General features: G+C 36.3%; 1 protein-coding gene and 1 pseudogene across 1 annotated transcript; one reads left to right on the forward strand and one right to left on the reverse strand.

Moving 5' to 3' along the window:
- Positions 1-6,093: 6,093 nt before the first annotated feature.
- On the reverse strand, positions 6,094-7,285 carry LOC125592011 (annotated as a pseudogene).
- A 1,832-nt stretch (positions 7,286-9,117) lies between these two features.
- Positions 9,118-10,757, forward strand: LOC125591163. Its single transcript, XM_048764754.1, has one exon. The coding sequence runs from the start codon at positions 9,256-9,258 to the stop codon at positions 10,609-10,611; it is 1,356 nt and encodes a 451-aa protein (XP_048620711.1). The 5' UTR covers positions 9,118-9,255; the 3' UTR covers positions 10,612-10,757.
- The last annotated feature ends 3,462 nt before the right edge of the window (positions 10,758-14,219 follow it).

Raw genomic sequence — 14,219 nt, forward strand, 5'->3', positions numbered from 1 at the left:
TTCAAAACGTGAATCCAGTATTATGAATGTGATCAGTAAAAGCTAACCTGAGCTGCACTACTCTCTGAATATTGCTACGTTGACAATAAACGAACCAGTCTCATAACAGATAAGCTCGAATGAAATTTAAAGCCCAGACCAATATCTCTGGGCCGTAATGGATTACAATGTGTTTTCCTTTTCTTCTTTTAAGCTTTTGGGCTCTTAATATACAGGTTTACGTTCAAAAATGTGCAAAGGCCACCGACAATTCAAGGAGTCGCCGACGATTTTGAGCATGGTTTAGAAACATAAACTGGACAGGCTGCTCAGACCTATGCAACAATAAATAAAATTTATTGAGAGTCCTTTTTATATATTTCTAAAGGGAAAAAAAATCACCAGAGGGGCTTGACAAGCGGCAAAAGGTGCAAGCTGCTTTATTTCCGTCAGTAAGTACAACTCTAGAAGGGTACAAGTCGTGATCAACCAATTTTTTTTATTGGACATTTTTAAAATGTGTTATATGAATGCATTAGTTACTAGCTTTTTAATGTAGAGATGGAAATTATGGATCTCGACCGCGGACCTGGCCCGTAAAAAAATGTCGCGGGATTATATTAGTACGAGGTTTTCTAGGCCCGCAAACGAGTTTTTATGTGACTGGGTCTTTTGCGGGATGGGCCGAAATGGGTCATACGGGATTACATGGACCCGCATTTTTTTCTTCTTTTCTTATTTTACCTGAAAAAACGAGAAAGAAAGTGAGAAAAAGGGATTCTTGTGATTTTCCCCCAGAAAACATAAGGAGTTCCGGCGTAGATGATTCGAGTTCCGGTGATGATGATTCGAGCTCCGGTGATGATGATTCGAGCTCCGGCGATGACGACCCCAGCTCCAGCGATGACGATTTGAGTTCTTGTGGTGTTTTGATTTGGTTTTCTCTTTTTATTATACACAACTATGAATTGCTTTATTACAATGTGATATTTCTTGTTTAAGTTGATTGATTTTGTTTTTAGTACTGTGAAGTGGTGTTTTTCTTAAATTAAAAAAAAATTAGGTTACAATGGTGTTGTTTAGGAGAGAATTTAGTTGTATATCACATCAAGTGATTAATTTGGCTAAGTGATTCACAATTTTTTTGCAATCCAAATAATTAAAAAGAGAGATGGTTTGATGAAGACATATAATACTTGAGCCAAATTATTACAAAGACAACAATTCAATCAGATTCAAATTTAACAAAAGCTTATGCCGATAAAAAAGAAAGCTTTTAACTCAAAAACGCAAGCACAAACGGAGCTTGTGGCATTGATTTTGATAAGGCTTTAGTGAAACTTAATGAGCTCTCTTCAACTCTCTTATACAACTCTTCTACTTGAACATTCATGAAAGAAGATGTAGCAGGCGGTTTGATAAGGAGGCGTCCCCCGGGACGACCCGCGAAGGCCTATATATATTCCGCGGTACGGTTTGGGCCAACATTTTGAAGACCACAGCCCGCGCGGGACATGCCCGCTGTAACCCGCTCGATGACTAATCTGCCGCGGTACGGGATAGAACGGGATTGGTAAACCTGTTTGACATCTCTATTTTCATGTAATATATATAGTAGAATTAATGTTTTAAGATTTGTGCACATATTAATAAAAACTAAATACAGATTTTATATATTATTTTTGGGTTTTCTTAGTTTTATTTACTTATAATAAATTTTTACTATTCATATTTTTAGATTTAATTTATATTTTAACTTAAAAGATAAATGCATTAGTTAAAATCTAAAACATTAATATTTCAACTACAAGAATAAATTTTAAAATATCTTTCTTTTAAATAGGATAAATTACTTTATAGTAATATTAATGTGTAACGGCTTACAATTAATTAAACGAAATAATTGCATAATTATTTTAGCACTTCCTATAGAGATGGCAAACGAGCTCACCCGCAACCAAATGGCCCGCCCCGCCACGGGCTCAAGTTCAGTTGGGTCACAGCGGGCTGGCCCGCCGCGGGATGCGGTTCCAAGAAGCATTGACCAATCCCGCCCCGCCTAGTGCACAGGTCTTTGCGGGCAGGCCCGCGGGTCACCATTTAGAAGTTGAATGGTGTTCCATGTACTATACGTGTGTTATTTCCTGCAAAAAACAATTGTTCAGAAGATGTTTTCGTAAGTCTTTGCATGATAACATCACCCAAACGTCTCATTCCATGCTTAACTATAGCTTTTGACCAGAAGATCAACAAAAGAAGTATATGAACCTCTATCATACGTTTCAGAAACGTATCTTACATAACATTACTCTTGTGTTCAATACAAACGTAACAAACATAGATTACTTAACATAACGAGTCCTCATTTCAAAGTTTTTATTTGAATGCAAGTTCCTTGTACAAACATTATTCTTGTGTTCATACTTTAGTTCAACTTAACGAGCATTATAACAACTTAGAAGTCAAACTTATTAAGTTGTTCAAAAAAAAAAAAACCTATTAAAAGACAGAAGCAACAAAATAGTTTAGTTCAAGCAACTTAATACTTGTGTTTTCAAACGATATAAGAAAACTTAATAGTTTGTCTCCTTTGTTGAATGGCATGTAGTATCAACAAGAAACTAAAACAGAAATAAACTTTGATGCGTATGCATTGATGTGTATGCATAAGAATGACATTAAGTAACAACGCCAAATCTAAGTAATCAAATCCAAGTAATGTAAATGAACACCCAAACAAAATCCAAGCAATGTAACGTGGCCTCGGTAAAAACCTTATCGGGAAAACCCATTGGGACAAAACCCGACAAGGGAAAAAGAGCGCCACAAAATCCATAATGCGAATAAAATAAAAACACCGGATCAAAATAAAAATCAAGTTTCTTCTTCTTCAACTTCAACTATCTCTTCTTCACCATCCATTTCATCTTCTGTAAATATTAAAAATCGAAGTTAATTAGATTTAAAGAACATGACACCCTAAAATATATAACAAAGTGAATAATTTACCATGTTCATAAGCTTCGAATCCTTTTAGCCAATTCCTACTATATATCAGAGCCTGCACATTTTTGGGAAGTAGACGGCTCATGTATTTGTTCAGAACTCTCGAACCGATGCTAAAGGAGGATTCTGAAGCCACTGTTGTGATCGGAATGCTAAGCAGATCACAAGCCATTGCTGGCAAATCACCAAACCTGTGAGTATTATCTTTCCACCAGTCGAGAATATCCAAACTTTCAAAGCTATCCATATCTAGCGCAGGTTCATCCAAATAAGCTTGGAGAGCTGTCTTTCCACTCGCAGCAACACTACTTTGCGAAACGCAAAAAAATCCTGTAGTGTTTAAAATTTTTTTTTTTTTTAATTTGACGGAATATCAAAACTTTCAAAGCTATCTATATCTACCGCAGGTTCATAAGTAATTTAAAAAAAAATGAAACAGGAGACTTACACCATAGTTCTCAAATGTTCCTTTCGGTCCTCCACAAACATTTTGTTGATCCATCTCACGAGGCTCTGCAGAAGGTGATGTTGACTTTGATTTTTTGTCGTATGATTGAAACAAAGTTTCCAGCTTCAAACGCAAGTTCTTCATTTTCGCATCACATGTACTCATGTCAAGTCTCCCTAAACAATATTCTACAACTGGAAGCTTCAAGCGTGGATCAAAGACAGCTGTCATTGCAAAAAGATCATTGACTTCTTCCCAGTACTTATCAAACTTCTCTTTCATCGGTATCACCATCTCTCGGATAATCTCATCATCGCTTTCCTCATTTATCTGCAGCCAATTATGGATCTTCCATACCTGATAGAAATACAAGTTCGATGTTGGGTATTTCGAACCTGACATCAAACTAGTAATCTTAGCAAAAGGCTCCAAGAAAACACATATTTTCGCAGCTCTGCTCCATTTTGTAGCTATAGGCAAAAACTTATAGTTTCTCCTATCATATATCTCCAACTTAACAAACGCTTCACGGTACGGAAGGGCTCTTTCAAGCATATAGAATGTCGAGTTCCATCTTGTCTGCACATCCATTATCAAACCAGCATTCTCCTTTATACCAGCAGCATCCACGCATTTTGCAAACGTCATCTCACGCGTCTCTGACGCTGTTACATACTTAACACTCTCTCTAATTTTGTGCAAAGAGTCTTTAATAACCTTCAAACCATCTTGCACAATGAGGTTGAGTATGTGAGCTGCACATCTGACGTGAAAAAACTCACCTCCACACAACAAATCATTGCTCAAAAGCACCTGAGTTTTCACTATATCTTGCATCGAATCATTACTTGTAGCATTGTCTAATGTGAGAGAGAACATTTTTTTTCTCTAGTCCCCACTCTTCCACAGATTCAAGAAGCTTTAAAGCAACATTCATACCTGTGTTAGGCGGTGGGAGAGCACAAAAAGTCAGTATTTTACTGTTCAGCCTCCAATTTCGGTCAATGTAATGTGCTGTCAGACACATATAACCCTCCCGTTTCAGTGATGACCACAAATCAGAAGTGAAGCTTACTCTTCCTGGAAGACTAGCCAATTCCCTCTTCAATGTCTCTCTCTCGTTTTCATAAAACCGATAGACCTCTGCTTTAGCTGTGTTCCGACAAAAGAATTTGACGTCAGGATTCAAGTGCTTCCAAGTTTCTCTGACTTGCTCATACTCAACATATGAGTAAGGTAGGTCATGCTGGATTATAGTCTTGGTTACCAGTTGCTTGAACACAATATGATCATACTTGCCACTTACTAATTTGGCTTCAGCATCAAGTTTTTTTGTTCGGAGATTCCTTGGAAAGAATTTGCATCTGTCACGATGCCTTCTCAAACCACTTGTTCCATGCCCGTGGGAAGTCCATGCATAGTCATTCTTACAATAATTGCATTTAGCTTTCTGCTCACCATTGGAATTTCGAATCTTAGTAAAATGGGGCCATACATCAGACCACTGCCTACCCTCCTTCTCGTTCTCCATCTCATTCTCCATCTCGTCCTCTTCAAATTCACCTTCCGAATCAAGCTGCTCCTCTTGAATCTTCTTCTTATTTTTACCATTGCCTTGTGTCGGCCTGGAGCTTTTTCTCCCCCCACGGATGGTAAAATGAATAGATTTGGTTTTGGTTTTCCTTTTACTCGCCTTAGGAGACGAAGACGATCCAATGCCACCGTCTAGAGTAGACTGTAACATTGGTTTCTTTGATTTCAAGGCTCGCACGGTTCCGCAGGTGGCTTGTTTGCGCAGAGTAGTAGCTTGGGTTGGTGGAGGAGTGATTTCAACATCACTATCATCTTCATCATCAGCAGCTTCACTAAGCCTTCTCTTCTTTCTTTGCTTCTTTTTTGCTCCATCAGATGAACCATCATCAGCCTCATCAGCTGCCAAAATAACTCCAAGGACTCGTTGGCTCTCTAAATCCATTGTATTCAACGGTGTGAAATTTGGATCGAAACTTGAACCATCATCTGTCATCTCTTTCTCTCTTCTTCGTTAGAGTTAGAGTTTAGGTTTCTGCGTCGTTTTTCTTTTCTTAGGTCGTGAGTAGTAGTCGTGAGTCGTGTCAATATTTTAGGGTTCTGTTTATATTTTTATGCAATTTTAAAAATTATAGCAATTATTCTCTTATTTCTCATTGGTCAGAGACTCAACCATCATAAGAAATTTTTATTATCTAAACTATCATACGTAAAGATCAAGTCTCATACTCAAGTCTTATCAAACTATCAAACTAAACAATCAAGAGCAAGCAACCATATGTAAGAGACGATCAAGAACAAGCAACCATCCACGCATAGACGATCAAGTACTAGTAACCTATTACCTAAATTCTATCAGCTATAAGAACACAACAACACAACAACACAAGAAACAAAAAGATCTATGTACTAGTAACCTATTACCTAAATTCTATCAGCTATAAGAACACAAGAACACAACAACACAAGAAACAAAGAGATCTATGTACTAGTAACCAAGTATCTAAATTCTATCAGCTCTTATCATAAGCAATGGAGACGACATAATAAATAAATAGAACAGAGACTAACCTGAGGTCCTTTGCTTTATAGATCGGAATGCAAGTGTGAAGTGTCCTTTGCATTCTCATATTGTTCTCCTCCTTGATCATAATACAATCCCCCACTCATCACATATCATTATAAAGAAAAAGTTTTAGAAAATATATGACTAAAATCACTTGAGTTTATATGATCAGGACATTAAGACATTGTTGCACATAACTGTCTTTTTCTTTGGTTAAAACGAGCAGGACGGACCAAACATGATCCAGCAGTCTGTCTTATGCTCTCCTGTTTCCCAGCTGCCCTGTAAACATAGCAGAGGTTGCTCTATAACACACATAATACGTACAATCAATGATTCTTGTAACGCTAACCAAGAAATATATATATAAATAAAAATTTGTAACTGTAGTTTATACCTTCCTTGAAGAAGAGAATCTCTGAGCCAATGATCAAACGCTAAAGCCCAAGGAACAGCTGAGCCATTAGTTATATTAAGTCAAGCTTCCTCAAGTTGTGAGTGGCACTTCCTGATCCAATGATAAGAACACCTTCGTCTTTAAGTGGAGCCAATGCTTTGCCCATGTTGTAATGGTAAGTCCCACTTTGAGATGATTGAAGAGAGAGCTGGCAAACAGGTATGTCAGCCTCTGGATACATCAGCATAAGAGGAACCCAAGCTCCATGATCCAGTCCTCTGTTTTTATCTTCATCAACACGTTTCATTCCTCCTTCTCCCATTAACAATTCTTTTACCCTCTTCTCCAATTCAATAACTCTAGGTGCTTCATATTTCAGCTGCAAGTTTCAAAAATGACCACATAGATTGAAACTTTTTTGATATAATTGACCACAGATTGAAAATTGATGTGTTTCTTCAACGGTGGGTATGGCTTAGGATAAAACCTAATTCATCTAGATTCTGAGTGAGACAAAAGTTAGGGTTCTGGTAAGAAAAAAGAGGAAGAGAGAGAGAGAGACCTTGTACATGGGATCAGGGAAGCCATAGAAGTCGTGGATGGTGGAATTGCGGAGAACAGTGTTTGGCGGAGATGACCAATCGCCATTTCTATCACTGTTCGAGCTGGAAGAGATCGTCTTTGGCGGAGCCCCGCGCGTCCCGCAGTACACATCGAGCCAATCCTGCGTCTGGTCCAATACCGCACAAGCCTTACCAGCGAGGCCCGCTTCAAATTCGGGCCTGTGTCTTAGAACCCAATCCCGACCCAAAGCAAGTTTACACGGGCCCGGCCCGCGGGCAGGTTCTTCTTTTGCCATCTCTAATTTCCTAGAACGGGAAATCTGCAGTGGAAGGAGACACCTCCACGTGTGCAGGAGGTTCATCAGAAGCTTCCAATGAGATGCACCATCGTCAGCATTCAACACCTACACACTTGTTCTCACGGACTCCCAAACAAAAAGGTCGAATCACCATTTTGTATACTATAAGACCCCAGTTTTTATTTTTCTTTTAATTTCATTCATTCATTACGATCCTTACTCATGTCTCCACCGTCGGATCGCGGATCCTAGCTGTAACCAAGGGGGCAGATTTAATGAACTGGGGCCTAAGACTGGAGTACTTAACTGCATTCCCATCAGGCCATCACTTTTCTGACATTTATTTTCTCTTCTTCTTGTATTTTGCCACTTTTGGCTCAACGGATTTTTTTAAAGGATGATTAAGCACTAATTTAGTTTAGTTTACTTAACTATTTTAGCTAAAAATGGGTTATTTGTAAAATAAAGTACTACTATTCAAACTTATAAGACCATCTCCAATGCATTCTTCTATTTTTACCTCTAAAATAGATGAACTCTATAATAGAGATGAATTTCGTTCCAATGCATTTCTCTAAATATAAATCTTCAAATATAGAATAATGCTATTTTTTATTCTATAAATATATTTTTTTATAAATAGAGAAAAAATAGTAATTTCTATATTAGAAGAAAAAATAGAGATAGATTGGAGTGATTTTGACTTTAAATGCTATTCCATCCGTTCCTTAAAGATACATATTCTAGAGAAAAATTTTGTTTCTAAAAGATTCATTTTTTACATTTTTAATGCATGTTTTATTAACTAATTGCAAACTTCAAAAATTTTAATTGCACTAATTGATTTTTTATTGGTTTAAAATTGTGGAAAGAAGATAAAACAAAAAATTATGCAAATTTAATGTGTTTTATTAAAATGTGTGAAAAAACTAGAATATGGATCTTTTAAGAACAGATGAAGTATTATATAGACAAAAATATAGATGAGTTAGAAATGCTCTATACTATTATTTTAAAATGCGTTGCTTAGCGTGCAATCAGTTTTAATTACTCACTTCAAATTGTACATTCAACGGTGTATTCTGGTTTCAAAAACAAAAGTGTATTCTGGCTTCAAGTCCTAAATAATGCACTATAATTATCTTAACACAATAGTACTACTAGCAAGTCTCTAGGTAGTTAATTGCTCACCATTCAACTGCATCCAAGTGAGTATTATGGCTTCAATACCTAAATAATGCATTAAAGTTATCGGAAAGCTACACAATAGTACTACTAGTAAGTCTCTAGGTATTTAAACTCAATGAAAAACCAATATTTACACGAAATTAAGGACAATCTCGTTGGAAAACGACATTCCATAAATGTCAAGTTACTTCAAAAACCCCATGTAAAATCGGTACGCAATGTAATGGTCAAAGTAATTATTTACACATTCCTAATTTTTCAATGTTTCACATGGAGTAAGTGAATGGTCAAACTTTTTTTTAAAGAAAAAATTAGGCGCACCCCGTGTTAATCAAAATTGGTTTATTAATAACACGATATAGCCTAATCACACGGTACTCTGTTTTTTATAGGCTCGATACAATTAACTAATAAGGACCTCTCTCATTATTCATGAACATGATGGCTGAAAAAAGGCTACATACAAACTATATACGTCTAATCCCTCTCAAATAATTTCTTATATAAATGCCATTAAATTGATTAAAAGTTTATAAAAATCCGGATTAACAGTCTCCTCCCACATTTTTATTTGTTTCCAAAACAAGTATCTGACCGACCCGACCCGGGAGATCCTTTTCTTTGTTTCCAAAAATAAATAATAAATTAAAATCAAATTTGCTGCAGAAGAAAAAATTTAAAAGGCAAATTCGAGAAGAAAGCCAAAAAAGAAAGCTCTTCTCACTCTCAGCCTCTCGTCACCACTAACCAGAGAAGAAGCTCCTCGATAGAGAGAGAAAATGGGTTTGATACCAACAACGAAAGAGACGAAGAATCACAATAACAGTGGTGGAAGAGGAATGGGTTTTCTCTTAGTCTTCTTCCCTGACCACACCGACGTCTCTTCTTCTTCATCCTCATCTCCGACGACACTCTTCCGCACCAGATCTTCCCGACTCCTCCTCTCCAAAGCTCAATCCACAATCTCAATCTGCATCCTCCTCCTTCTCCTCACCCTCTTCCTCTTCACCCTCTCCACCTTCGAACCTTCCTCCGGCCTCCCCGCCGTTTCCCACCGTCGCTTCCTCCTCACTCGCGACGTCGTCCCCAGAAGTACTCGAGGCGTTATCAACAACCGCAACCGCTTCGCTCTCCAGGGGATGGGCACTCTGTTTCTCAGAGGAACCAAGAGCATGCACGATCTCATCGTCGCTCATATCGCCTCCGATACGACGGAGGAAGATCTCCGCCTCTTCTTCCGGCTGCTATACCGCTCCGGAGCCACTTCCCGATCCGACGTCGTTTTGCTCTTCGATTCCAAGAGGTTCAACGGATTGATCGAAGAAGAGAACCACTCGTTCTTAAAACTCGTCGACGCGTACCGGAACTCGAATCAAACCGACTCGGTTTGGGGGTTTAATCTCTCCCGGTTTATGAAGAACCAATCGAAGAACGACACGTCTGAGCCTATCTGGGGGAAGAAGACTCGTCGAGCTACTAATAACGAGACCGAGTCGTTGACTCACGGCTCGGTCGTGGGGTTCGACGTGGCCGAGTTAGACCCGGAAAACTCGCTATCCGGGTTCATGGACCACGTCCCGATAGCCTTGAGGAGATGGGCCTGTTACCCAATGCTGCTGGGCCGAGTCAGACGCAGCTTCAAGCACGTGATGCTCGTCGACGCGAAGACCTCACTGTTCCTCGGTGATCCGTTAACCCGGATTCGCAACCGGAGCCCCGACTCAGTCCTCTTCTTCTCAACCTCCAAACACGGTAACAAGAAAACGTCGGAGATCAACCCGGCGGTTATGATCGGAGGAGCGAGAGGGATCAGGAGGTTATCGAGCGCGATGCACACCGAGATCGCGAGGGCCACAATGCAGCAGCAGCGCAAGAAGAAGAGCTCGGCGTCGGAGTCCGTCGTGCTGAGTCAACTGGTGGGGAATGTTCACATGACGAAGGGGTTTGAAGTGGTGGGACCGAGTGAGTCGATAGCGGAAGCGAGTTCGCTCGCTGAGTTGAGGACGAGAAACTCGGCGGCTTCGTCGATAAAGGAGCATGATATAATACAACGCGGTAATATTTTGGCGGCGGCTATTATGAAACGTATTTGTTCGTCTTCGCAGTTAGATTCCTCTGTCTATAGTTACTGTTAGCATTATTTTTATTGTGGAAAAATACAAAATTAGCAAAGATGTTCGTTGTATTTTATTAGGTTTTTTGTACACATTTGACATTTGTTATGGTTTCAGATTTTGTTTCCCGGATGATGTTTATTTATGTCCACGTTCTATATTTGTTATTGTTTTGGTCTTCTTAAAGATAATCATATAAAAACAGGAAAATAATGAGTATTTGCATTTTTATTTTAGAAATGTCGGTAATGCACCATTTTTTTTTTTGTATCTCCAACCCATTCCATAGAGTAGAGTAAGGAATGCTATAATCCCACTCTATTTTTATTCCAATTGTAAAGTAAATCATTTCATAATTGAATAAACATGGATTCGCTCGTAAATAGAATAATCATTTTTTTTACGGGAATAATCATTTTATTTTTTTGTTATACTCCATTTTCACTTTTTTTAAATATAATTAGAATATTCCAATGCATTATGAAACTATTCTATTTTGAAAGAGAAAAATAGAGTTTTACCCTTGTTGGTATTGTATGTATGAACAAATGTTATTTATATTAAGAATATATTATATCTATTTTTGTCTGACGATAAATTCATATCTTTTGTGCCCATCAGTTATGGTTCTCTCAGACCTACCCTTGTTGGTATTGTATGTATGAACAAATGTTACCTTTAGATAGTGGTCTACATTGTTTATCTTGATCAATTAGAAAGGGGAAGAGGCAATGCATGCATCATGCATGCACTATAGACTATGGTGAACATAATTAAACAAAATTTAAACTAAAAGTTGTTTAATTATTTTCACTAAAAGTTTTTTAATTAAACAAAAATTTAAACTAAAAGGCCTTTAAAAAAAGAAAAATTAAACTAAAAGTTTAAATGGCATACCACCTATAAGTCGATAACCTATGACTCCGCCGATTAATAAAATATGTCTTAATTTAGTGCCCAAAAAAAAAAAGTATGTCTTAGCAAAAGGGCAGCTATAATGATATCAAATTTTCTCAATTATAAACTAATTATTTTATTAATATGTTTTTCATTGCTATAGCGATATTCGTCGCATGTGTTCATTTGTTGTCTTTTGAGCTGGTTAAAGTCAATTTGTCCACCACTTATATATTTCCACCACTTATATATTTTTGTCTAAGACTAGGAACTTTATAGAAAACCTCTTTTCTTCAATTATCGAAACTATTATTTTAACAAAACAATAATGTCCATCACGAGATTCATCGTTGGAATCGGATTCTCTCAAATCTTACCAATTACCATCGAGGCCTCAAAGGGTGACATAAACACAACAACAAAAAGCTCATCATCTAATCACTTGATTCGGTTGAAACTTTTTATATCCACTCATTACAGACTTACAGTCACTTTATATATATATCACATTTCAATTTGTTACTTATAGTATAGTAAGTCAAATTCACCCAAGTCTAGTTGAATTATTGAACTATTTTCTTGTTTTATGATGTAGAAGTCAATTGAATGCTGTTAGCACTTATTTGGTTATCTTGTATACTTTATAACTTATATATGGAGTCGCACAATTTTAGATTGATTGAGTATGATAAACATTATTTATAATCGTATATCAATAATTGTTTTGGATATAGATGAAGTCAGTATCTTTGTATGTCCAGTTGTCCACACACAATAAAAGCGTGAGGTTGTGAAGAGAGATGAACAACAGAGAAAGATAACAAAAGAGAAAATAAAAAATAAAAAAAAAAAAAAAAAAAAAACAAAAGAGAAAATATTAAAATAAAACAAGGTGGTGGGGTTATTTCAAGGAGTATCAAGTTAATTAACCCTATAGTCTAGTCTATACTCTACAGTGGCTTCATTTTGAAGCCAAGAATTTCCCATATACCCAAACAAGCGTGCTTTGCTTTTCCTTTTTTTCTTTTCTTTTTACTATCTCAACGACTTTAAATATTTATACCGTTTTAATCCAAATTGTACAATTCAAGGATCAAGTAACAGAAACATTACATTTGTATTTAAAAATCCTTATAGATATTAAGAGATTTCTAACTCTTACATTGCTTGTCATATGCGTGTGGTGCTTCCAACCTTGGATATTAGCCTATTAACTTAGCCAATTTTTTTTTGCAAATGCTAAATAAAATGAAACCATGTTTTAGATATCATAAAAGCACGAGGTTGGACTTATTGTTCCCTTGGAGATTAGTTGAGCATTTAGTCTACACATCTTTAGTTATATAAAAAGACTTAGGCTCCGATTAGTAACATGCAAGACTCTGTAAAACAAGTGCGGTGTGATTCTAATAGTAACAAAAATAAATAAATAGATAGGTATATGTAAAAAAATTTATTACTATTCACGGTGGTGCGGTGCGGTCTCTCACCATTCGAAGTCTTTGTAGTGAGGATAGAAGAATGAGAAAAACCAAAATTTGATAAAATAAAGGTAGGAAAGCTTGCGCACTCTACGTCTTTATTACTCCTTTTTTTCTGAAATATAAGATGTTTAGAATAATTTTTATGTTTCAATATATAAGATGTTTTCATTTTTTTAGGTAACTTTAAGTTTATCAAAAACTGTGTAACCAATCAAATTTAATAGTTCTATTTGTAATTGGTTGAATAGTTTTTAGTTTATAATTTTAATGATACTTTCTAAGTAAAAAATAATTTTCTTAATAAGTGTATACTATCCAAAACATCTTTAATTAAAAGCAACACACTAACATGTTTTTTTTTTTGGCAAAACACACTAACATGTTACAAACATAAAACAACATTTAATGAATTAGTTAGCCGAAAATTAAATTTGATTTTAAAAGAAATACTTTCATAGTAATGGAGAGTTATGTTAATGTTACAGGATGAAAGCATTCTTCCCACTAAAAGAGTGCTATATTATATGCATGCATGTTTGTTTATTCTATGAAAGATTAGAAGAAACTTGAACCACTATATTGGTTTATAAAGAATCATCGTTTCTTGTTTTCTTTTTCTTAGTACATTCTTAAAAGTATCTCGTTACCAAAGTTAGTTTAATTCATCATAAAAAGAGTAAGCCGGACAAAAGGGAACCGACGCTCTTTCTTTCATACTCGTGTCAAGAAGTCTTCCTTGTGGACCGTTGAGTGTGGACAGAGAGTTCGTGCAAGACTATATGGCTGCTATCAGTCAAGCTCAAAATGTCGTCGTCCATTCGAAGATTTTCATTTTTTTATGTCGATTTTTAGATTAATGTCAGGATAATAACCACGATTATCCAATTTTCAATTTCGTTTAGTTTTATAAATGACAAAACGATGTGTAATACGATTCTTACGTAGTTCATGGTTCAAACTTCAAATGGTTACTTTTTGTGTGGTTACTGACTAGAAACTATGCAGGCAAGAACATCTCCAATGTATTTTCCTATTTTTTCCTCTAAAATAGAAAAATTATATAAAAGAGATGAGTTTGTTTTCAATGTATTCCTCTATTTCTTCCTCTAAAAAGAAATATTTTTGATATATTCTTTTCTAATTTTACAAATAGTACATTTTATTTGTGAAAGTTAAAAACCAACCCAATTTAGTGTAATATTCATAAAATTATGATATTATTTACACTGAATATTTTTATAGAAACTA

The sequence above is a fragment of the Brassica napus genome, chromosome C8, assembly GCF_020379485.1.
Source record: "Brassica napus cultivar Da-Ae chromosome C8, Da-Ae, whole genome shotgun sequence".
Lineage (NCBI taxonomy): Eukaryota > Viridiplantae > Streptophyta > Magnoliopsida > Brassicales > Brassicaceae > Brassica > Brassica napus.